Here is a 26519-nt window from a genome sequence, read left to right on the forward strand (position 1 = left end):
TATAGGCAGTACACTCTTTGACATCAGTTTCAAAAGAATCTTTTCGGACACTACAACTCCTCAGTTGAGGGAAACAATAGAAAGAATAAACAAACGGGACTTCATCAGACTAAAGAGCTTCTTCAAAGCAAGGGAAAACAGGATTGAAACAAAAAAACAGCTCACTAATTGGGAAAAAATATTTACAAGCCACTTATCTGACAAAGGGTTAATCTCCATAATATACAAAGAACTCACACGGCTTAACAACAAAAAAACAAACAACCCGATCAAAAAATGGGCAGAGGGCATGAACAGACATTTCTCAAAAGAAGATATAAATATGGCCAATAGACACATGAAAAGATGTTCATCATCGCTAATCATCAGGGAAATGCAAATCAAAACTACACTAAGATATCACCTTACACCCGTTAGATTGGCAAAAACATCCAAAACCAAGAGCGACAAATGTTGGAGAGGTTGTGGAGAAAAAGGAACCCTCATACACTGTTGATGGGAATGCAAACTGGTACAGCCACTATGGAAAACAGTATGGAGATTTCTCAAAAAGTTAAAAATAGAAATACCCTATGACCCAGCCATCCCATTACTGGGTATCTATCCTAAGAACCTGAAATCAGAAATCCCAAGAGTCCCTTGTGCCCCTATGTTCATCGCAGCATTATTTACAATAGCCAAGACGTGGAACCAACCTACATGCCCAGAAACTGATGATTGGATAAAGAAGATATGGTATATATACACAATGGAATACTACTCAGCCATCAAAAAAGACAAAATTGGCCCATTCGCAGCAACGTGGATGGACCTCGAGGGTATTATGTTAAGCGAAATAAGCCAGTCAGAGAAAGACGAACTCTATATGACTCCACTCATAGGTGGAAGTTAACATATTGACAAGGAGATCTGATTGGTGGTTACCAGGGAAAAGGGGGGGTGGGGGGAGGGCACAAAGGGGGAAGTGGTGCACCCACAACATGACTAACAATAATGTACAACTGAAATCTCACAAGGTTGTAACCTATCATAACATTAATAAAAAAAATAAAAAATAAATTAAAAAAAGATATTTTCTTGCCCATCCAGTCCAGGGTTCAGCAAACTTTTTCTGTAAGGGGACAGATAGTAATATTTTAAGCTTTGCAGGCCATCTGGTCTGTGGAAACTACTCAACTCTGCCACTGTAGCCTGACATAAACAACATGTCAACAAATGAGCAACGTTGTGTTCAATCCAACTTTATTTACAAAAACACACTGAGTGGGCCAGATTTGGTTTCCAGGCTGTAGTTTGCCAACCACCAATCTAGGATGTGCCTAGGTTCAACCTGAAGTGAATCAACTTAACTCTGAATGGAGGATGTGCCTACATAAGGACAGCATCAGAACTTTGCCTACATAAATTATAGGTTATAAGAAAAAAGTATTGGGCAGCCTGACTAGCTTGGGAAGGGTAAAAAAGATCTCTGTACACCGTTGTTGGCTGATGCTGCCAGTTGTTGACTGGGAGAACATAGCCGCTATACTCAATAAATGTTGATCACAAGTCAGATGTGGAGGCAGAAGATTTTTTAAAAGTGATCAACTGGGGCCAGCCCCGTGGCCAAGTCGTTGGGTTCATGCACTCCACTTCGGCATCCCAGAGTTTCGCTGGTTCGGATCCTGGGCGCGGACATGGCAACGCTCATCAGGCCACGCTGAGGCTGCATCCCACACGACACAGCCGGAAGGACCCACAACTAAAATGTACAACTATGTACTGGGGGTCTTGGGGAAAAATAAAAAGTCAAAACAAAATCTTCCAAAAAAAAAGTGATCAACTAAAGTATTTTCTAGGAAAATGCAAAAACAACAAAAACAAAATTGTAGAGAACCAAGGCAAAATAACACTGCTGAAAGACTGCCATGTAAGCGGGAGTGCCCACACTTCAACTTCAATAAAAGTCCCTCCATCAAAACAGTTATTGCCACTAAACTGAAAGATACAGAAAAGAGTTTTAAAGTGAGTTTCTAGATGTGTCAGACCATGGTCCTAATAGCAGTAATGTCTAAGAAAGAAAATAAGTGCTAGAAAGCACTATTAACTTACTCAAGTTTTCCGGAGTTCGGGGTATTTGGTTCCTTGTTAAGAATGGGTTAGAAACTAGGGAGTCAATTTGTTCCTCTAATTTCCATTCTTTTCCTCTAGAGGGCTGTGGTGACCCAGATACAACTGCCCTCGCAACCTAAAACAGAAAAGAAAAAGTAATGCAAAAATTACCAGGCCCATTGGTAGAATGCAGCAAAAGCCCTGATAAGAACAATCAGCACTTAACAGTCAGCAGGTCCTCCCATAGCAGATGGTACAAAAAAGCTCAACAATGTAGCTCCCAGACACTATACAGACTACAGTCATGCATTGTTAGATGACAGGTGCACATTCTGAGAAATGCATCCTTAGATGATTTTGTCCTTGTGCCAACATCATAGTCCATATTTACACAAATCTAGACGGTATAGCCTAATACACACCTAGGCTATATGGTACTAATCTTATGGGACCACCGTTGTACATGCGGTCCATCATCAACCTAAACATCATTATGTAGCACACGACTGTATCTAGGCACAATCCTAGAAGGTGAAATCAAACACAAAACTGTTCCCTCCCTTCTTATCTTAGAGATCCCATCATAGAGGAGAGAAAAGATCGCCTTTATACTTGGAAAGATTCAGAGGTAGTTCTGACTACACAGTGACCTAAGCAGCTATCTGCCACATCTTTGAGCCACAACTCTATCTGCTAAAATGACTAGTTTTAAAGCAAGTGGATCCTTCTTAATTATAATCCATTTGTACAATAACATGTCTATTATCAAAGAGAATACATTCTGACAACATACTTCTTTACCAGAAACCTCATTATTAGATATCAATTAGTTAACAAGGCATAGGGATATATTCTAAAATAAAGTATACCATATGAAAATAACACTCTGTATTAACTAAATTTCAATAAAGCAGAAAACAAAAAACATGCAAATTAAAATCTCTGCCCCGAGATGCCTAAAAAATAAACTTCCTCCAACCATACTCAAATTGACCCCCATTAACCCTCTCCCACGAAAAAAGAGGGGTTCTTAGAATTCAAACACAAAATATTCCTTGTCACAAACACTATTAAAGAAAATTAACTTCATTTTATTTTCAGAGCTTTAGGAGATTTTAGGACTCTCTTCTTCCATCCCATCCTATTCTACCGCTAATATAAGTTCTTTCAACCAGAAAATGTGCCTTTCCTTCCATATCAAGGAAAATAAAAAGACTTACTGCCCATCTTTTCTTTGGTGTAGAGTCAATCAATCAACAAAAAGAAACAAGAGAACTTTAGAAATTTAAAAGTATTCAGAGACCATGAAACCGGTCCAACCTCCGCATGTTACAAACAAGAAAAATGACTGACACCCAGCTCTCTTATTTGAACAATGTTCATTTACTTTGATCAGGATTGAGAGAAAGGAGGGAACTCCAATACCTGAATCAATATGCACTAAACCAAATTTTTCTTTCAGTCTCTCAGGAATATAAAGTAGCTGATCTATCTTCTGGCTGCGTATCGAAATTCAAACTGCTAAAGGATGTTGTGGGAAACGTAACAAAAATTATGAGAACGGCTTGAGCATTTAATTTGTGTAAAACGAGTTCTGTAATACGGGGCAGCAGCGGGAGCATGTCGTCACCTGCCAGTGAAAGGAGAATGGCACTAAGGTACAGGGCTGGTTCGGAAAACCAAGATCATGAACAATGATGCATTTGATCACTTTTTAAATATTTAGAAAGCAGAAGGACAAAACCTTCACTCGGTGATAATATGATATTGCATAGTCTCTGTTCTAATATTCAAAAAAGAGGAAGCGAGCTAAGCAACAGAGAGCACTCACAGAGTATTTTAATAGAGTACAATCATTGGGTGTAAATTTATGGGTTCTAAACCATGGATGTAATCTTAACCAAGTAACTTTACATTAAATCTATTTCTACTTTGTGGGAGGACCAATTTTGCTCTAACCATGATTTTTATTATGTGTGACCCCCTTTCCCAATTACCCCTGGTTAATCAATAATTAACTGTAACTTCACTTATAATCCCAGTAACTAAGAAAATAAAAGATATTTCAGCATACTTATTACAGTCTTTTTCTAACCTCTTCTGCCAGATAATCTTGCTCTTTCTGGAATGGATCACTTTTTTTAGCTGGCAGAGACCCTCCACATGTACTACTCTCTATATTCTTTGCAATACTTGATGATGGTGACTCTTCAACTTCAAATTCTGGTATTTTGTTAGAAATTGTTTCATTTTTCTTTCTAGGCGTTCTCATCTTCATATCCTGAGAAAGACATACAAGTAATGTTAAAACCTTAATAATCATGCCTGATCTTCATTAGAGATTCTTGAGTTAGAAACCTATAAAAGGTTGTTAACACTATTGTGAAATTACACGTTCAAGGACACAAATAATTCCAATATTCCTACTTAAAAGCAATAGAAAACGTGTAAACAGAAATGGTGCATAATGTGCAAATATTGGGAAATATGAAAATAGAAATTAAACTGGGATATCAACAAAAATAAATATTTTATCATAAGTGCATATGGTCAGAATTAACTAAAAATTGTTTTTAAAATGTACCTTTTCAAGTAGGTCAACACTGTTCCTATCTGATGATGAAACTGGCTGCACAAGGAAGGAAGCAGGGCTAAAAGGAAAAAAATATAACAAATCCAAGTTATACACAGGAAAAAGTTCCATTCACCTGATGGATCGGAATCATCTAAAGAAACTGTCTGCCCCGTATCTGTCCGTTACGATTTCACTCAATTCGTCCCGGTCATCAAAAGGCAGTTTATTCTAGGGAGGTATGGTGACAATCAGAGCAGTACTTCAGCCCAATTTGTGTATCAGCCTCCCAAATTAAGCACATTTTCCTTATCCGATATAAATTTTAAGTTGACAGCATTTTTTACAAGAGTCAAATGACTTGATGAACACTCAAAAACTGAGTACAGGCTAAAAAGTTCAATTAACCAGAATCACATTATTACAATGTCCTGGCTTCAGATCACAGAATTTCCGTGTAGCAGAGATTTTCCTTTAAGATTCTTTTGCTATTTCATCTCCAAAATCAGTTTCTCTTATGCTGAATTTTGCTCTAAAGTAAATACGTTACAATTACAATAATGTCATAAGGTTACTGTTTCAGTTTGCTGCGTTCTACACATAGTATTTCTTAACCTCTTAGATTCTCTTGCCCCTTTGGACAACATAAAAACTTTACGCATCTTTTCATTATAATTACAAAATAAGTTACGAAATTTTTAAAGCCTTCAAAACAGTAATAACTTTAGATTCGTCTTGAAAGAGCTTTCAAATTCAAATATAGATTGGGGGTGCGCACTAGCCAGAAGCTTTCCCACTCTAGGTAACATGAAAGGCAAGATTACCAGAGACCACTTTCAACATCAAGCACCGTGGGTGCCTTGCCTTCTGTTCATAGCCAGAAGTACAAAAGTAACAGCTCTGCAAATATTTTATATAATAGTAAATACGCTTTTTCAAAGATGCCCTTCTTGGAATCATTCATCTACCTTCCAAACATAACTCGAAATTCACTGAAATTGCTCAAGCTTCAACTTTGCCTCGACAGGATATAATCTAGATATCAAAAGAAAAAAATTAATCATCTACTACACTTTTATCTTAATTTTTCCAAAAACTTAAGGCTAAAATGATCAAAAAGTGGGGCCGGCCCAGAGATGCAGCGGTTAAGTTCGCACACTCCACTTCAGTGGCCTGGGGTTCACTGATTTGGATCCCAGGTGTGAACCTACACACTGCTTGTCGAGCCATGCTGTGGCAGGCGTCCCACATATAAAACAGAAGAAGATGGGCATGGATGTTCCTCTTTGCTGAGGAAGACCAGCAGCAGATGTTAGTTCAGAGCTAACCTTCCTCAAAAAAAAAAAAAACTCCAAAATTCCTCTGAAGCAGGGCCAGCAATCAGTGGACTGATGCCACTAGACGGTGAGCTCGTTGAAAACAAAGATTATGTCTTCCTAAAGGCTAACACAGTAGTGTGTTGGTAGTGCAATATCTATTTGTAACTGATTGACAATCAATGAGTGAACGTCACTGAAGGATGAGGTTCTATAGATACCACCAAATTTTTCTATTTGAATCATTCTTGCAGAGCCTCATAGTAAGGAAAAATGGAAACGTTCTATATCTTTCTCTTTCTCATTTCTGAATTGGCAACATGCTATTAGCCCTGCTAGGATCTCAACCCAAGACAACTTTAAAGCAGCCCTGACTCAGTCCTCTCAATCCACTTGCCATGCCAAAACTTAGGCCCATGAAATCCTAGCACCGGAATAGATAAAAAGAAAGGGTGTTGGGGGCCGGACCTGTGGCCGAGTGGTTAAGTTCACACGCTTTGCTTCGGCGGGGTTTCACCAGTTTGAATCCTGGGCGCGGACATGGCACTGCTCATCGAGCCATGCTGAGGTGGCATCCTACATGCCACTAGAAGGACCCACAACTAAAAATACACAACTATGTACCGGGGGGCTCTGGGGAGAAAAAGCAAAAATAAAATCTTAAAAAAAGAAAGGGTGTTGATCTCATTGTGGGAATTTATCCTAAGAAAACAGTACTTCCAAAATAAAAAAAAAGCAACATACTTTTGATAGAGGAAAAAAACTGGGGGAAAACCAGAAGTCTAAAAAGTCTACCCATGTTACACATTACTAATAAAATATTTTATTAATAAATACTTTTCACAGTAAAGAATTCTCAGCAACAAGTTTACTTCCACATCCCAGTAACTCAACTCTTCACCTGTCTTCTGTTCTGCTATCAAGCAGTAATAATCTTTCATACGCTATTAAGCATTTATCCCTTGTCACCAAAAGCCTTTCCCTACCGCCCCTCAATATCCCAAATCTATAGTTAAAGTATCAGAAGGGGTTGGCCCAGTGGCATAGCAGTTAAGTTCACACGTTCCGCTTTGGCAGCCCAGAGTTCACCAGTTTGGATCCCGAGCATGGACCTACACACCACTTACCAAGCCATGCTGTGGCAGGTGTCACACATATAAAGTAGAGGAAGATGGGCAGGGATGTTAGCTCAGGGCCAGTCGTCCTCAGCAAAAAGAGGAGGATTGGCAGCAAATGTTAGCTCATGGCTAATCTTCCTCAAAAATAAATAAATAAATAAAGTATCCCAGAAGATAATTAAAAGATCCAGGAGCTTGAAGATAAATGTGGAAATCAAAATATATTTACTATAAGTTCTTTTTCCTATTTTGAGAACTTTTTTTTATTGTGGTAACATTGGTTTATAACATTATTTAAATTTCAGGTGTACATCATAATGTATCTTGAATTCTGTGTAGATTACATCATGTTCACCACCCAAACACTAATTACAATCCATCACCACACACATGTGCCTAATCACCCCTTCCATCCTCCTCCTTCCCCACTTCCCCTCTGGTAACCACTAATCCAATCTCTGTTGCTATGCGTTTGTTTGTTGTTGTCTTTCTCTTCTACTTATGAGTGAGATCATACTGTATTTGACTTTCTCCCTCTGACTTACTTGACTTAGCATAATACCCTCAAGCTCCAACCATGTTGTCACAAATGGCAACATTTCATCACTTCTTATGGCTAAGTAGTATTCCATTATGTATATATACTACATCTTCTTTATCCATTTGTCCCTTGATGTGCACCTAGGTTGCTTCCATGTCTTGGCTATTGTGAATAATGCTGTGATGAACACAGGGGTGTATGTATCTTTATGTATTTGTGTTTTCAAGTTCTTTGGATAAATACCCAGCAGTGGGATAGCTGGACCATACGGTAGATCTATTCTTAATTTTCTGAGGAAATTCCATACTGCTTTCCACAGTGGCTGCACCAGTTTGCACTCCTACCAGCAGTGTATGAGGGTTCCCTTCTCTCCACACCCTCTCCAACACTTATTGTTTCCTGTCTTGTTAATTATAACCCTTCTGATGGGAGTGAGGTGATATCTCATTGTAGTTTTGATTTGCATTTGCCTGGCAGTTAATGACGTTGAACATCTTTTCATGTGCCTACTGGCCATCTGCATATCTTGAGAAATCTCTATTCCAACCTTTAGCCCATTTTTTAATTGAGTTGTTAGGTTTTTTTTGTTGTTGAGATGTATGAGTTCTCTGTATATTTTGCATATTAACCCCATATCTGATATATGGTTTGCAAATATCTTCTCCCGGTTGTTAGCTTGTCTTCTCATTTTGTTGATGGTATCCTTTAAGGGAATTCTATTTGAACTAAATTCTTAGGGGCTGAGAGTCTGACTCCTGTAGAATTCTGACAGTACATCTTGGTACAAAATTCTACTTCAAAGAAGAATCTTGAGGGTCAATGGAGTTCAAAAGAAAAAAAAAAATCTGACTTAATCAATCTTTAGTCCAGCAAGAGCCCTTAATCAAAATATTTAATTTGTTCTCTCAAGGGAAGACAAACCAAAAGCAGAATTGATACTGGGAAGCACCAGCTATCCCCCTCTAGCTTTAAGAACAACTGCGATGAGTAAAATGGGCAGGACCAACAACTTTACTATCTCTTCAACACCAGGTATTCACAAAAGACTTCATTATTTTCCTCTAAGTACTCAGAAAATCAACATCACATCCAGATCTAAGAATAAAAATATAATTCCTACAAAAGTAGTCCTGACCTCCTGCGAACCAGAACATTACCGCAGAGGAAGCTGTCAATAGCTCAGTTTCACAGAGAAGTTTTGACTCTTGGTATGGTGTTTTAACATAACTTATTAAGAGTGTATAGAACGAAGAGTGCGTCAATTCATTTAAAATGCAGAATTGTCCTAAGTATTTTGTTTCCATATCTGTGCCTCAGTTACATGGGGAAGTTGGACTGAGAAACCCCTATTTAGGTCAAAGTGTAATCAGAAAAAACGAAACAATAAAGCAATCTGTTCAGTATGTCTGTTTGATTTCTACTTAATAACAATTTCAATAAAGAATAAATATATTCCCCAAGTGGATTACATACATCTAGAGATTTTTGCCTATATAATCTGGCATCTATTTTAAGAGCCAAAATGGCATAATAAAGAAAACAGGCAATAAAGAAAACACGAACACTCCTGAAGAAAGTTACAATAAACTGAGGTTTGGTTTTTTCATATGTTAAATTCTGGGATTACATTGAATCAAGTCTTCCAGTTTTTGGGGGTTTTTTTAAAGCATGGAACTTTTTTTTAATCAAATGGCATATAAAAACCCCAACATATAACACAGATAAAAGAGCTAGCCGCTCAGGCTGAGGTGGGAAAGGGTTGGACAAGCCACAAGCTAAATTAGATTCCTCCACAGCACCAGAGGGTGCAGCAGAATGCAGTCTGAAAACTACCAGACTAGATGGTCCCAAAGGCTCCTAAACTCCTAGATTTAGTTAGCCATAAAAGGTTTCAAAGAAGCTCACAGACACAAAAAGGCAAAAATTCCCAAACTTGCATTAGATAATTTCCATATATGTTTTTTCCTGAATTAGATAACCGCCATGAATCCCAACATTTAGATAAAGAACAGAGGGGAAAAACGCCCATGCATCAGAAATGGTGAATCTTTCCTGAAAACGTGGATCCACAGTGAAAAAATAGTCTTCTGTAAAACAGAAGAAAATTATGGACTATCCCATACCAGAGAAGCTCGGAAACTGGCTAGAGATGGGACTAAATTAACGAAGGGAAAAAAGTCAATATGAAAATTAAATTTGTTTTACCTGTTGGGTAGATCACATACAGTTCCTAGCATATCACTGGCTCTTCTGCAATCATTTTCTTGCTTATGTTGCTTAGGTGTATCTAAAGGAATATAAAAATTAAATACTCTTTAATTATGTTTATACATTCTATAACATTCAGGGATCTCTTGAAATTCTACAACTTCTAAACAGAAAACAGAGGAAAATCAGAATAATATGAATGCCAATAGGAAAATACAATTATTCAAAGGTTAAGCATAGGGGCCGGCCTGGTGGCACAGTGGTTAAGTGCACACGTTCCACTTCGGCAGCCTGGGGTTCACTGGTTCGGATCTCAGATAGGGACATGGCACCGCTTGGCAAGCCATGCTGTGGTAGGCATCCCACATACAAAGTAGAGGAACATGGGCATGGATGTTAGCTTAGGGCCAGTCCTCCTCAACAAAAAGAGGAGAATTGGCAGCAGATGGTAGCTCAGGGCTAATCTTCCTCAAAAAAAATATGTTAAGTGTAAAGTGATAGGGAGGACAGTAAGAGAGAATATCTTATAATAGGCTTTATAAAAAGAGTGACAGCTCATACTAAACCACGTTTCCAAAAAAGTGACAGTCCATAATTCTCCAGCATTATATAGCCATGCTTCACATCTAAATACACATATCATGCAATTACTAAATAAACTACCAAGGCCAAAAAGCTATAGTACTTAGTATATTTCAGCCCAGCATCTAATGACATCAGTCAACTAACGCATCTATTCTTCAACATATCAGTGAATAACTATGTGCCACTATTGTACTAACAAAGAGAGAAAGAAATAAATGATGGGGACTCTGCCTTCAAGGAGTTAGTCCAGGGAAAACTATTGATGAGTAGAGAATTACAGTATACTGCTATCGTATTAGAATACAAATATACACAGAACGCAAGGAGGCAGAAAGCCACCTGAACAATGTGAAGAAGGCATGAAGGTACTGAGAGAATAAGGTACAAGTTTGTTATGCTAGAGCATAGGGGATATCCAGTGGAAGCATGGTAGGACATGAGATTGGTGAAGAAAGCTATGGCCAGATTACAGAGGATTTGATATTCCAGGGCTCCTCTTTCAACATGTTAGCTTCTGAAAGACGTTCCCTATTTATACATGTGTCCCAAGTCTTACTATGTAAGAAGCCAATGTGTATACCATGTAAAGTTTTCCTTTTAATCCATCATAATAGTATGCCACTTTATAACATTTTCAATACCTTATGCTTTTGCACCTACTAATGGTGATAGAATTACTGATAATTATAAAACATTTAAAAAATGAGCACAAATACAACTATACCACAAACCTAGTTGACAACCATAAACTAAAATTATTACAACACAACCATAAACATCATCTGGTGTTGGTAGGCAGAGCTGATGCACGTTTGTTCTGGTATGTAAGAAAGTTTGTATGGTAAAAGCTGCTGAATGAAAAAACATCTAGAGCTTTTTTCTTTTCTGTTTTCTAAAGGTAACAGGAAGCTATTGTTGTGTATTACACCAGGAGATGAAAAGGATCATATTTACATTACAGAAAGATCATTGACAGCTATTAATAATATGGAATAGGTAGAATACTGGAGGCAGAGTAGCTAGTCAGAACACAATCAGAGGTAAGAAATACGAAAACTAAACTACAGCACTTAAGATGCGAGCACAGCAAAGGAGGGGACAGATACAACAGGTGCCCTATTGTAGAAGGTAAAGAGAACTGAACTCACCACTACAAAACAAATCAAGCTGAAGCAGACACTGACTCCTACCATAAACACACGAGAACTGCTAAATAAAACATAAAAAAAAAAAAAAAGGAATGCCTAAAAAAAAATAAAACTCATCATGTGCCAGGACCTAAGATGGACAGCATGATCAGAATGGTATAAGCTCAAACTGAGAAACGAAGGCTCAATGAGGCAGACTCCAGGGGCTGCGCAATGGAGATTTAATGCCTACATGACATCAAGGCCAACCCAGGCCACTCAGGCTGGGCTATAAGAGACTGCCAGAAGGCCAGAACACCGCAAAGGCTGCTCAGCCCCTAAGAAGGAGATGATAAAACTCCTGCCAACTGGACCAGGGAAGTAGCAGGGAAGCTTGCTGTCTACACCTGGAGTCCTGGAGTGAAAAAAAAGAAGAGAACAAATTTTAAACCTTCCTAGCGTACGCAAAAGGAGGTATGAAATGCAAAATTACATTGGTTATTTGTTGTAGGAATCCCAAACCGAAGACATTAACTGGTCTAGTCCAAGGGAAACACCTGGGCCCCTATGCCACCCTGAGAAACCAATCTACAACCCAGGGCCCACACGACTCCTCCAGGGGTGGGGAGACCGACTAAAGCTGAGGGTAAGGTCAAATATTTTAATAGGAAGCAAACAACTATGAAAATCAGCAGGCAGGGCATATAGGAGCACAAGTAGCTGAAACACAGAGATGTCAGAAAAATGTAAAAAGATAAAATCAGTACATTTTAAATGATTAGCAAAAAAGAAACAACAGAAGCCATAACGAAAGAAGATTACACCATGGCAAAGAACAGGCAGTTTTGGAAAAAAAGCAAATGAAAAGTACATTCATGAAAACTAAATACTAAATGAACATGTCAAAAGGGAGATTAAACATAACTAAAGAGATAATTAGTGAACCATAAGAGAAATCCAAGGAAATCACCCAGAATGCAGCCCAGAGTTACAAAGAGGTTATAAACATGAACGAGAAGACATATGGAGGGCAGAATGAGAAGTCTCGACAATAAGAGTTCCAGAAGGAAAAGATCAAAAGAATGAGAGGCAGTATTAGAAGAGATATTAGTGAATAAATTTCCAGAATGAAGATAGGAGACTTCACATTAAATAAGCATCCCACATGCCACAACTAGAAGGACTCACAACTAAAAATACACAGCTATGTACTGGGGGGCTTTGGGGAGGAAAAGAAAACGAAAAAGAAAAAATCTTAGGGGCCAGCCCATTGGCACAGCAGTTAAGTGCGCACATTCCGCTTCGGCGGCCCAGGGTTTGCTGGCTCAGATCCCGGGTGTGGAGATGGCACCACTTGTCAAGCCACGCTGTGGCAGGCGTCCCATATATCAAGTAGAGGAAGATGGGCATGAATGTTAGCTCAGGGCCAGTCTTCCTCAGCAAAAAGAGGAGGATTGGTGGCAGACGTTAGCTCAGGGCAAATCTTCCTCAAAAAAAAAAAAAAAAGAAGAAAAAAATTTTTTTAAAAAAGTATCAGAAATAACAGAAGGCAGAAAACAATGAGATCACATCATCAAAGTCCTAAGGAAAAGTAAGTGTTGATCTAGAATCCTATATCCAGCCAAACTATCAGTCAGGAATAAGTGAAAATAAAGACATTTTCACAGAAAGACTAAGAGATTTTACTATTCAGGATCTATTGCTAAAAGAACTAAAGGATACATTTCAAGATATACATCTCAAAAGGAGTAGAACAAAATGAGTATTCTTGACCAAAAAGAAAAAAAAATCAGTAAATGTGTTGATAAATATAAATACACAACAGTTTTTAAAAACAATTCCTATCCATGTCATTAAAAGAAAGGGGTGGGGCATTATTCTACAACAAAAGCCAATTAAGAAGACAAAACAACCAAATGCAATGAGTGAACCTTCCTTGGATCCTGGTCCAAAAAATAAACATCTACAAAGGACATTTTTCAGTATAATAAGAGGAATTTTATTCATAAACTTTAAAATGTCAGAACAGTAACACATATAGTTAGAAATATACATATGTAGTGAAATTATTTTTATACACATACATCAGAATAAACATAAGATTCAGGATAGTGGTTATATCCACAAATGCAGGGAGAATGGGGCAAGGAAAGATGGATACCCAAGGATTAACTATATATGTATTTCAAAAAAGAATCTAAAGCAAATATTGCAAAGCTTTGACAAAAAAGAATGTTCAGTAAACAGATATTTAAACTATTCCTTGTACTTTTTAATATGCTGAAATGTAATTTAAAAAAACAATTTAAACGAAAATCACTTCAAGTAAGATGTAATATGTAAAGTGTAGGAGGGAAAAAAAGCTGTTTTACTACTAAAAGTATAAAATAATGGTAAGGTGCCCCATCTCAGATCAAGGCTCTACCCTGGGGGGAAAAAAAAGGGAATCCCAAGAGTACAAATTTTGCAATGTCTGGAAGAGAGGGTTACCTCCAAAGAACCTCTCAAACACTTCTAAAATGTGAACTTCTAAATGGACTTCCTGAACAAACAAACAGGCCCTCACTTTCCAGGCTGATACAGAAATCTCCGAATGGACATGAGGACAATGCCATGGTTTCAAAGGGCCTCAAGTAAGTCTGTGAGAGGGCAAAGGCCCTTTCCAAACTGAAGGGAGCACAGTGCCAACCCAACATGCCAGAGCTATCAAAGTAATTCTATCGTCCTAAGTCATGCTGTCTGCAGCTCTTTTTCATTCATTTCATTCTCTTCTGTCTACTCCTATCCCGAGCCTTGCTGTCTTCTATGATCTTTCCCAACCACTGTCCTCTCCACATACACCTGACTCCCAAACCAATCACCTACCCCAGATGTGTTCCCGCTTTTCTTCCTAAGTCCAGTGCTAAACTGCTGCCATGGCCTCTGGCCTGCCTGAACTCAACTACAGCCTGTAATGTATTACCTGCTCCAGCTTGGCTATATAATTCATACCTTTTTTATTCACTTATTACCCCACTTATCTATCTAACATTTACTGAACCCAATGAAATTTCTTGTACACAAGTACTGGGCAATAGGGGAAACTGAACAAGAAATGGATATTAGATATTATAGAGAAATTAATTTTTTAGGTGTAATAATGGTATGATAGTTGAGGAAATTAAATATGAGATATTGGAGAATTACTGTTAATTTTTTAGGTGTGATATTACTCAGCAGTTACAGAGGAAAAGTCCCTATTTTTATGGGAATGCATGCCGAAACAATTAGAATCAAGCGTTACAATGTCTAGAACTTACTTGGTTGAGCAAAAATACAAACATACATATATACAAAAATACAAATATATAATGCAAATATGGCAGATGTTAATTGTTGAAACATGTGCTAGGTATTCTGGCAATTACTGTACTAATCTCTCATGTTAAAAAATCGTGGGCTTCTACACAAAAGTCTGTAAACCAATGTTTATAGTAGCATTACTCATAATAGCCAAATGGTGAAAACCCAAATGTCTATCAACCGATCAATGGATAAACAAAATGTAGTTTAGTTATACAACAGAAGGTATTCATAAAAAGCAATGAAGTACTGATACATGCTGCAACTTGGATGAACTTTGAAAACATTGTGCAAAGTGAAAAACCGTGCAAGTGAAAAAAGCCAGACATAAAAAGCTTCATATTATACGACTCCATTTATATGAAATATCCAGAATAGGCAAAATAGAGACAGGAAACACACTAGTGGCTGCTATGGACCGAGGGAGGGGGAAATGGGGAGTGCCTGCTTAAGCAGAATGAGGTATCCTTTTGAGGCAATGAAAATATTCTGGAACTAGACAGTGGTGACGGTTGCATAACTCTGTGAATTTACTAAATGCTACACACATTTCAGCATCACAAAAAATAACTGGGGAAAAAAACCAAGAAAGAATGCAAAGGAACCGTTATCATAGTGAGAAATACTGATGGGAAGAAAGTTTAAAAGAGAAAAAAATAAACCACCAACCTGGAAGTGAAGCAGGATACTGTAAAAGAATACTCCTTGCATATACTTCTTCTGAGGCAGGATCAAACGAAAGGGGAGACATAGGCGGTAAAAGATCCACAGCCTTAAAACAAAGAATTCCTAATTTTTAAATATGTACATTTTACTCACTACCACAATAACAACACTAAGTTAATCTATGAATGGATGATTATTCCCTCCCTAAAAAAGAGAATTACCAAGCATTTAAATTATCCTATAACTATTTTTAAACCAAGGAGTACAATATTAGGAACAAGGGAACAACTTTGTCTTCTAACTGTGCCTCAAATGTTAAGAGTAAACAACAAGAGGAATGTCTCATTTTCTTTTTTAATACAATCCTCTCATTCTAAAAATATTACCTATAAATCATAACAGTAGTTTGGTGAATACTCTAATATGAATATAGAAAAATTAAAGAAACAAAAACTTTTGAGATGCAAAGATGACAAACATACACACACATAGCATTTCTAGGTCACTTGTAACATGATAAATGAAGAGATTGCCTTATATTAAACTATTCTCCAAAAAGCAAGGTAACCTTACTTACTGGAGTCCAACCTTTAATTAGACTGAAAGGAGACAGCCCAAGAAATTCTTTCCACTTTTTATGCCATTCTCCTTGTCTTTCAGCAATAGAATGTCTTATAGTTGTGAGCTCTTCTTTTAGTTTATACCTATGATTGCATAAAAAATAACTTCATTCAAAACATGCATATATAAAAAAGCTATTAAGTAAATTTTAAGAACACAATAGTTTGTAGAGAAGAGGAAGAAAATATAACTGAAAGTTCAACCAATACAGCACATATAAGTTGAATAAATTCTCACAGTGAACATTCATAATCTAAAATACTTTTTCAAGACCAGAAAGCAATCATACATCTATTATCCCATTTATCTTTTTTTTTGCTGCTAAATATTTACTATTTTTATTCATTCTTTTTTATTGAGGTCACATTGGTTGATAACATCATGTAAATTTCAGGTGTACATCACTGTGTTTCAACTTTTGTATAGACTACATCGTCTTCACCGCCAAAAGTCTAGTGGCCATCCATCACCGTACACATGTGCCACTCTACCCCTTTCACCCCATTTATCTTTAAAACACAATTTCTGGGGCCAGCCTTGTGGCCAAGTGGTTAAGTTCACGCGCTCTGCTTCAGCAGCCTACGGTTTCGCTGGTTTGGATCCTGGGTGAGGACATGGCACCACTCCTCAGGCCATGCTGAGGCAGCGTCCCACACAGCACAACCAGAGGCACTCACAACTAGAATATACAACTATGTGCCGGGGGACTTTGGGAAGAAAAAGGAAAATCAAAATCTTTAAAAAAATTAAATAATAAAATACAATTTCTTTCCCGATTCTCAACTCAAATCGAAATTCTACTCCCACTCTCTGTCCACTCCTGAAGGCAGCCAATACCTCCCAGTCACTCTGCTCAAATAAAAAAATTTTTTAAGGGCTAGTTTTATTAGTAGACCCCACAAAAGAAAAGCTACAAAAACGTTAAAATTATTTCATAAAGAATTATCACTCAGGGCAAATAATTTATTCCAGACAAAAAGAAAAGCACACTGGTTTTCCTTTATACTTCATGTGTCTCTCAGAGTTGATGGTGCAAAGTTTTTGAGTACTAGTAAGATTTTCACACATTTTGCCAAAGCTAAAGAGTTGTTAACTATACAAGGTATGCTGAGAAATTGTCAAAACTACCCTAATCCTCCCCGCAATAAATTAACAGAAGATCTTTTGAGTGTACCTCATATCCTTCAGATCTGACAGTCTTGCTCTCTGAAGTTTGGTCTCCTTTTCAATGACGTGAAGGTCTATTGTCAGTGGTGCTGGGTCAGCCTGACCACGTTCGTACTTCATTACTTTCAAGACTTCATTTAATAACTGAATAACTGTTAAGAGGTTCAAGTTTCCAGCCTCATAAACACTTCCTACGTGCAACTAAGGATTCAGAGAAAAAAAAAGATAAACTACTACATAAATATATTTATGTTAAAGAAGAGTGAAAAAAATAAAATGTCTACCTAAAAATAAAACTATATAAATAATTTTGGTCCAAAGAAAACTACTGTAGAAGAATTAACATGCCATGCTACATTTTTATACTATGCAAAAAGTTGAAAACCAGAATAAAAGTAATGCAAAAAATAAATGGAAAGCAAAATAAAGACTGAGGAGAGAGAGCAGGTCTGGAGAAAGATCATGAATTCATGTTTTAACAAAAGTTGCAGACAGATGCGCCCTAAAGGCTGAATCCAAATCTAGGCATGTTTATTTGGCCTGTACAGTTTCAGTGTTTTAAAATCATTTGAATTAGTTGCCAATATTTTAAACATCATAGATTTCACATAAAAATTACTATTTCTCCAAAGACCTTATCACTTCCTAGTTTCTCCCCATTGTTACAATTAGTGTACTTCATTTATACATACTACCTGCCTAGCCTCTTTAGGAATCTGAGTTTGCAGGTCCTGATTTTTCTGTACTCTGAATTGGAAGCGCCTGTCACATTACCTATTAAAGTGAAAGCTTTTCAGGGCCACAACGATTTCTTGTCTTTGTATCCCCTATTCTATAATCAATACCTGGCATATAGTAGATGCTTTAATAAACTATAATTTTACTAAGAAAAAAACGTAAGCTATCCAGACGGAAATGTCCCATAAGCAAGTAGAAATAATTTGATGGAGTTTGGGGTGAAGGGAAGAGACTGGAAACACCAATTTGAGAGGATTATTGTACAGGAGGCTGATGAAGTCTCAGAACTGGATAAGAAAATACAGATGAATTCATAATGTGAGCAAGAAAAGGGGGCATTAAAGAAACCATAGGGAACACTTCCATTCAAAAGTTAGACAGAAAAAGGATCCAGTAGAAAAAACTGTGAAGTGTGGTTTGAAAAATCACAGGACAGCAGACACACTGAGGTCACAAAAGCTAAAGGAAGGAAAGACTTGAAATTACTTAATAGCATCAAGATGAAAGAGAAACCAGTGGCTAGAGACTCTTTAAAAAGACATTTAGTGAGGCCGGCCCCGAGGCCGAGTGGTTAAGTTCCCACGCTCCACTTCGGCGGCCCAGAGTTTCACCCATTCAGATCCTGGGCACAGACATGGCACCGCTCGTCAGGCCATGCTGAGGTGGCATCCCACATGCCACAACTAGAAGGACCCACAACTAGAATATACAACTATGTACGGAGGGGCTTTGGGGAGAAGAAGGAAAAATTTTTAAAACTTTAAAAATTAAAAAAAAAAGACATTTAGCAATTAGGAGATAGATGATTGCTGCTCTCTTTGAATATTTATAAAGAACTAGTACTGTATCATCTTCCTGCCAAGTAACCTCCTACCATCCACACTGTATGATGCAGCACCGTACAAAGAACAGACAATTGATAAAAAGTGATGCATATAAACATACACACCCTAAACAGTGGCCCTTTTTATGAAACTTTTACTAGACATACTCACAAAAATAAATTCTGAGAACAATAGAAAAACAATATATATTATATAAAATACTTATGTGAAGGGAGTTTTCCCAAAATCTTCCTTAATATCAAATACTTACCTGACACATTTGTTTCTCAATTCTGTCAAGTAAGAGCCTGGGAATGTTGATAGCAACGTCAGTTCCATCTAAAGTATACTGGTTAACGAGACTAAGTACTGAACTAACAACTTCTCTCTCTTTTTCCAAAAATGTGAGTGTTTCATTCACTGAAGCCCACAAAGACCGGACCTTTGAAAACAGAGACAAACAAAATATTGAAGTCTACACATAATCTGTACATACATTAAAGAAATGTAAGATACAAATACATGCCCACTCCCCGGAACAAATGAAGTCTTCCTCGAATGACCTGGTGAGAATACTAATTAACTGTCTATAAGCACTGATATTACTTCCAAAAGGGCTTTAAAACTAAGGAATTTCTCAGGGCCAGCGGAGTAGCGTAATGGTTAGATTCATGCACTCCACTTTGGCAGCCCAGGATTCATGAGTTTGGACCCTGGGTGTGGACCTACACTGCTCATCAGGCCATGCTGTGGCAGCATCCCACATACAAAATAAAGGAAGACTGGCACAGACGTTAGCTTGGCAACAATCTTCCTCAAGCAAAAAGAGGAGGGAGATTGGCAACAGATGTTAGCTCAGGGACAGTCTTCTTCACCAAAAAAAAAAAACAAAAACAAAAAAAAACCACTAAGGGGGGCTGGCCCCGTGGCCGAGTGGTTAAGTTCGCACGCTCTGCTGCAGGTGGCCCAGTGTTTCATTGTTTCGAATCCTGGGCGCGGACATGGCACTGCTCATCAAGCCACGCTAAGGCAGCATCCCACATGCCACAACTAGAAGGACCCACAACGAAGAATACACAACTATGTACCGGGGGGCTTTGGGGAGAAAAAGGAAGAAAATAAAATCTTTAAAAAAAAAAAAAAACCACTAAGGAATTTCTCAGGAGAATCTATCTCACTACAATTTCCAAAACCAATCTAAGAAACCCTATTCTACCAAGATGCAATTAGCATTTCTTGTATTCTGACATGCCACCAATCTAATGGAGATTTTTCAGGGAGAAATAATAAAAGATTTTCAGGAGAAAAAAAACCACTACAGTCAATTTTAAGAATCATTCAAGTTTCAAAAAGTTAAAATGTGAAAAATGATGCTTTTTTAAGAGCAAAGAATCTAAGGCATACAGTAACCTATGTTCATTAAAATTCATGTGTTAAGAATCCTCATAGTGGTCCAGCCCCGGTGGCCTAATGGCATGCTCCAATTCAAAGCACAGGTTCAGTTTCTGGGCACAGATCTACACTGTTCTGTTAGTGGCCATGCTGCGCTGGCAGCCCACATACCAAAAAATAGAGGAAGACTGGCATGGATTTTAGCCCAGGGCAAATCTTCCTCAGCAAAAAAAAAAAAGAATACTCGTAGCACTTCTATCTTTAATAGTCAAAAACTGCAATTAACCCAAAAGTCTACCTAGAGTAAAAAGAGCACACTATGCTATATTCATAAAATAGAACACTGTACAGCAATGAGAATAAACACACTACAACTACATACACAAGAGAATGAGTGAAAGAAGTCAAACAGAAAAACAAAAGAATATATTGTATACACTTCCATTTATATAAAGCTCAAGAAAAGGCAAAACTAATCTTTAGTGTAAGAAGTGAGGAGAGTGTTTACTCTTGGAGGAAATGCTTGTAAATGAAAGGAGGCTCAAGGCTTCTGGCGTGCTGGTGACGTTCTCTTCCTTAAACTGGATGCTGGTTACCTGCATGTGTTCACTTTGTGAAACTGTATCAAGTTATACACTGATGATTTTTATTTTGTACATACGTTATGCCTCAACAGAATTTACAAAAGTGGGAGGGAGGTGGGGAAATACAACCATACACATGTTAGTGTCTGTGTCTTCCTACAGTACAAGGTAAAGTTGTCCCCAAAGGAAGACTCATTGGCTGGGAGATTCACAGGATGGAATTTCGTGGGTGAACTTACAAAGATCCAGGACCTGGTTCTCAGATTTTTCAAGTCTAGAAATTTCATCTTGTCAATGGCTGAAAATTGACTGGACTCAGGGAAACTGAACAACATTAACCAAACTCAGGAGAGGTTGACAGCAACCTATTAAATTTACAATCAAAGATACTGAGTTCAGTAACAGGAATATTCATATTCACAAAACTGTTCATGGAATAACTGGAAGCTCCAAGAAGAAACTGACTTTGCCCGTTTTCTTCATTGCTCTAGCTCTAATATCTAGAAGAACATCTGGACATGGCAAGTGATCAATAAATATTCACTGAATGAATGAATAATGATTTCCTGAGGAGGCCACTTACCTTTTCCAGTGACAAAGTGCCTGGGAAGACAAATTAATACCCAAAGCAGCTTGATCACAGAATCCGAACAAAAAGCTTGAGAGATTTCATCCAAATACAAAGAAGCCCTAAGAAAATACTTCTATCCCACATCAAAGGCAGCTTCTAAAAGCCTCAGATCATTTGTGTCTGCCAGATTCCTTCCTATTGCCAAGCCAGCTTCAATGTGACTTCTCATTTTTCTTCCATACTTATTATCTCCCATTAGTTAATGTATTTTATTCAGATAAATTAATGCTGCTGATTAAGTTACAATCAAGCTGGACTTTTCTTGCTGGCATGAAAGATTTTAAATTAGCCATATTTAAAACTGCTTTTGTACATATTTAGTCTTATAAACTATATGCTAATTTTTCCATTACATTCAAGCATTTAGAGGTAGCCTGTTGATGCCTTTATACAGCACTTATAATGAGTAAAATAAAAAAAGTAACAGGACTACAAAAATAAAGGATGAAAAGAATGTTAAGAGTCCAATTCAGTAAGCAAACACTGCATATCACAAAAGAAAGAATAAACTTCTCCCTTCAAAAGTTGTCTCACCTTTTGAATTTTCTCTTGTATATTACTTTGTTCGTCATAGGGTTCCATTCTAGTTAAAAAATTAAATGTCATTAGTCATTTTAAAAATTGCATAGTAATTTACCATCCAAAGAAGTATCTGATCTGCAAACCCACCCACTAACAACCATTCCAATTAAAAACAAAAATAAAATTTCAGTTCAAAGCAAGAATAATTTATTAGAACTGGACTAGGAATCAGAATTACGTGCTAGTCCTATCATCATCTGGCTACTGATACATTATTTTAACTAATGTTTCTGGGACTCTCAGTTTCCTTATGTATAAAATGCAGGAGCTAAGCTAATATCTAAGACAAGTTACAGCTCTAAAAGTCACTTACTTTTTTATTTGATTTTGCTGTCCTATACATTCTGATCTCAAATTTCGTACTTGTTTAACTGACAATCTGCAAGAAAATATACAAAATGCCAACTATAATTCCATTACAATTAACTGTTTTAGCCTACTTTGATATTTTCCCCATTTCATATCTTTCATCAAGGCCTCTGAAGACTACTCTTCCAAAAGCACCCAGCAGCCCGCTAAAGGACTCGAGACTCCCTCTAAGAGTTACAGGAGTGATCTAACACACTGGCTATCGAAATGGACCAAGATTTCTTGGCACCAAACTCTCTGGCTCGAGTAAAAATGTTGGAGGTCAGTAAGACTACTCTGCTCTCTTATCCCTGTCACACATATCTAGGAGATAAATTTAAATGTTATATCAGACACCCAGGCAACACTGCAGTTTTAAGGCAATTTCTAGGATTTTGTAGCTTTCGTAATAGAAACAGCATGTAAAAAGTTGTCTTACTGTAGTTGTTTATAACTGTAAAAAATTAGACTCAATCTATTTCTTGAGAGTAAGAACCTTGCCCGTCTTGTTTAATGATATAGGACCAGTGCCTAAACAATATTTGGCAGATAGAAGTAACTCAAAAAAAAATTGCTGAATAGATAAACCTAAATATAAAATAATATGAAATGGTTAAAGAAACTATGGAATATCTACTTGAAGGAATATCTATTTAATAGATACTCAACTATTAAGTAGACATTAAAAGTAATACACTATGGCAATATGGAAAAATTTACAGAATGAAATACCAAGAGAAAAAAGGATATAAAATAGAATGAACATTATAATTACAGCTTAAAAATGCATATACATGTTAAAAAAAGAAAAAACACCTAAAACTGAATTCTTGAACTAAAGTGATCTTCTCCTTTTCTCTAAACTTTCATTGACAATATAACTAAAGTTTTAGACCATTTTATTCAGAAGTTATCTGGCTTTAAAATGGAAAGATAACAGCCAGGGCAGTTGAAACAGGCATGGATTATTGCCACCGAAGGCATATTGATGATGGTTGTTCAAAAAGAAAGGAATGTTCATTTTCTAACTACCAAAGTATTACTTACTGTGCATTTTCCTGATATTTTCGAGTAACAAAATCTTCTCTTTGCAAAATTTGTAAAAATCTGCTACGTGCTACATGGCATCTGGCAATGCACTTGTGCAAATCTTGTGGCTTTACGTTAAATGTCTCTGCACAACGTATAGAAGAATCTAGATGGAACACAAGATCACAAGAAACTTTAACAAGCTAATAAATATGAAAAATGTTGAATTTTTTTAATTCTAAGAGATTAACAGCCTCATATAATTAACAACTCCTTAAAAGCTAGTGTACCACAGGGAGCCGGCCCCATGGCCGAGTGGTTAGGTTCGCACACTCCGCTTCGGCGGCCCCATGTTTCACCAATTCGAATCCTGGGCACGGACACAGCGCCACTCACCAGGCCATGCTGAGGCAGCATCCCATATGCCATGGCTGGAGGGACCCACAACTAAAAATACACAACTATGTACCCGGGGGGCTTTGGGGAGAAAAAGGAAAAAAAATAAAATCTTTAAAAGAAAAAAAAAAAAAGCTAGTGTACCACATACAAAAAAAGATACAACCAATTTCAACAAAAGCAAGGATGACCTATTTTTAAAGTAGGCAACTAAAAGAGGATAGCTGAAGTTGACTTGTTTTACATAATTAAAAACTTTTAGAGTCCATCTGCCCAAAGTAATTTTTTTTCCCAAAATAATTCTTATTATCACAGCTTGATATATCCACGAACAAATACATTGTTACACATGAGCAACTTCAACTTCTTAACAGGATCTTTTAACAACTAAAGAAGGAAATCAATTGAAAGAGATGAGGTGAGATCATGTCTCTTCCACTGCTGCCCTCAGCTTTTTTTCCTAGTAAGACCAAGAGGACAGGATGACCAAATAAAATCAGTCTCCATTTCTCAAGTAATTCTTGGCTATGTCACTAGATCAAAGCATGCCTTGAGAATAATCCATCCAAATATTTCAGAGTCCAAGTTTTTACCTGCAATAAATGTAATAAATTCTACTTTAAGATTGTTCAATACAATAAAAATGGATATTCTGGGAAAAAGGGACCCCACACTGCACTTAACATTACTAATCTAGGTCCTAGCATGACTCCCCAAAAAACCACAAACAATTTCTAAATATTTAATAGGGATGAGTTTACTGAATGTAGAAGTCATCTAGAGACTGAACACGGAGTCTAGAGACTTGTCTGGAATTATTCTAAATCAAAAATAGGGCAACCCATGCTTAGAAGCCTTATGAAAAATAAACTCTTGCTAAATCCAAACACATATATTTTATATAAAATACTTTGGGTTACATGTAATTGGACTGGATCATTACTAATAGAAAAACTCGTAAAACACTTATTTTACATTAAATTTAAAATATGCAAATACTTCTAAATCAACATGACATGTACATGTTTTAAAAAATCATGCACAGAAGATAAACTGGAAAAAAAGGTTTACATGTCACATCACAAAGAAAGAACAACAAATAAGAGCTTGTACAAATAAAAAAGATCAATAACTTGAGAAAAATGGACAAAGCATATGAACATAGAGTATAAAAAGAGTATAAACTGTTCTTAAATATATGATACTATTTTCAATCTAACTAAACAGTAAGAGAAAAACAAATTAAAACTACTCTGACATTCAACTTTAACCCATCAGAGTGAAAAGATAAAAATGTCTGATCACACACAATGTTGGTAAGCCTCTGGGAAAATAGACACTCACCACACACTGATGACAGAGGTATAAATTATCCAATCTCTACAGAAGATAATCTGGTAATAACAGCAAATTACAGGTGCACAATTTTTTTGACCAAGGAAACTGTCTTCCAGGATTTACACACACACACACATAATATATACACTTGAACATAAACAAACTGATATATGTATAAAGTTTCTCACTGTAGCATTGTTCTTGTAACAAAAGATTAAGAAAGTCAAAAGTCTGTCGGCAGAAGACTGATTAAATACATTATGGTACATCCATTCAAATACGCAGTTCTAAAGAAAGAGAACGAGAATAATGAAGCTCTGTGAACTGACATGGGATGATCTCCAATATATACTGTTATGTTAAAAACACAAAATTCAAAACCAGATGTCTGTCACCATTTAGGGTTTTAAAAAGAAGAAACTATACATATTTATTTGTATTATTGAGTACACTGACTGCTTCTAGGAAAGAAAACTGTAGTTAGAGAACAGGGGAGGAAGATAGCCTTTTCACCTCTTGATTTTTGAGAAATGTTATCCATTCAAAATAAGTAAAACATACAGACATAATATGTGCACTAAAAAAAAGAACTTAGGGGGCCGGCCCTGTGGCCAAGTGGTTAAGTTCACGTGCTTTGCTTTCGCGGCCTAGGGTTTCGCTGGTTCAAATCCTGGATGCAGACATGGCACCGCTCATCAGGCCACGCTGAGGCGGCGTTCCACATGCCACAACTAGAAGGACCCACAACTGAAAAAAAATACACAACTATGTACCGGGAGAAAAAGGAAAAATAAAACCTTTAAAAATATATATATATTAAAAAAAAAGAACTTAAAGAAAATAAACATCCCAATATTTTGTTTCTATAAATTAGCAAACAGATCAAATTCCTTTAACACAGAAATTTCTAACAAGAAAATTCAAACACATTGCCAGTAGCCAAAACAAATTTCAAACAATTTGACACAACATTTAATACAGTGCATTAGAGGCAAACTATAACCTGCATGTCTTATCGGGCCCACTGGCTATTTTTGTGAGGTCAGCAAGCTAGGAATGCTTTCTACATTTTTAAAATGCTGTATTTAAAAAAAAAAACCAGAGAGGTATGTAACAGAGAGTCTGTGTGGTCCACAAAGTTTAAAATATTTACTATCTGGCCTTATATAGAAAATGTTTCCAACACTTGTATTAGAACACAATAAAATAATCTGAATAATTACTTATGTTCATTATGAAGGGATTTCAGACTACAGTTCCAGTAGAGTATTAACTATTTGTTTTTTGAGTTAAATTAATGTTT

General features: G+C 36.9%; 1 protein-coding gene and 1 non-coding gene across 6 annotated transcripts in view; both read right to left on the reverse strand.

The window, feature by feature from the left end:
- The window catches only part of HAUS6 (HAUS augmin like complex subunit 6), a 40022-nt gene that overhangs the window by 6224 nt on the left and 7279 nt on the right, over positions 1 to 26519 (reverse strand). For all 5 annotated transcript variants that reach the window (XR_006889091.1, XM_046664625.1, XM_046664627.1 and 2 more), the window contains exons 5-15: positions 23501 to 23648; positions 22419 to 22484; positions 22058 to 22106; positions 19188 to 19358; positions 17362 to 17555; positions 16144 to 16270; positions 15570 to 15672; positions 9844 to 9925; positions 4676 to 4742; positions 4187 to 4372; positions 2092 to 2227 (exon numbers count right to left, since the gene is read on the reverse strand). Coding sequence is in view for 4 of the 5 variants with exons in the window: in XM_046664625.1 (XP_046520581.1) it covers positions 2092 to 2227; positions 4187 to 4372; positions 4676 to 4742; positions 9844 to 9925; positions 15570 to 15672; positions 16144 to 16270; positions 17362 to 17555; positions 19188 to 19358; positions 22058 to 22106; positions 22419 to 22484; positions 23501 to 23648 (1329 nt within the window). In the remaining variant the exon portion in view is untranslated. The remainder of the gene's footprint in view (positions 1 to 2091; positions 2228 to 4186; positions 4373 to 4675; positions 4743 to 9843; positions 9926 to 15569; positions 15673 to 16143; positions 16271 to 17361; positions 17556 to 19187; positions 19359 to 22057; positions 22107 to 22418; positions 22485 to 23500; positions 23649 to 26519) is intronic.
- Positions 4825 to 4955, reverse strand: LOC124241434 (small Cajal body-specific RNA 8). Its single transcript, XR_006889212.1, has one exon. It is a non-coding gene; the product is annotated as a small Cajal body-specific RNA 8 (non-coding RNA).

Source organism: Equus quagga, chromosome 6, assembly GCF_021613505.1.
Source record: "Equus quagga isolate Etosha38 chromosome 6, UCLA_HA_Equagga_1.0, whole genome shotgun sequence".
Taxonomy (NCBI): domain Eukaryota; kingdom Metazoa; phylum Chordata; class Mammalia; order Perissodactyla; family Equidae; genus Equus; species Equus quagga.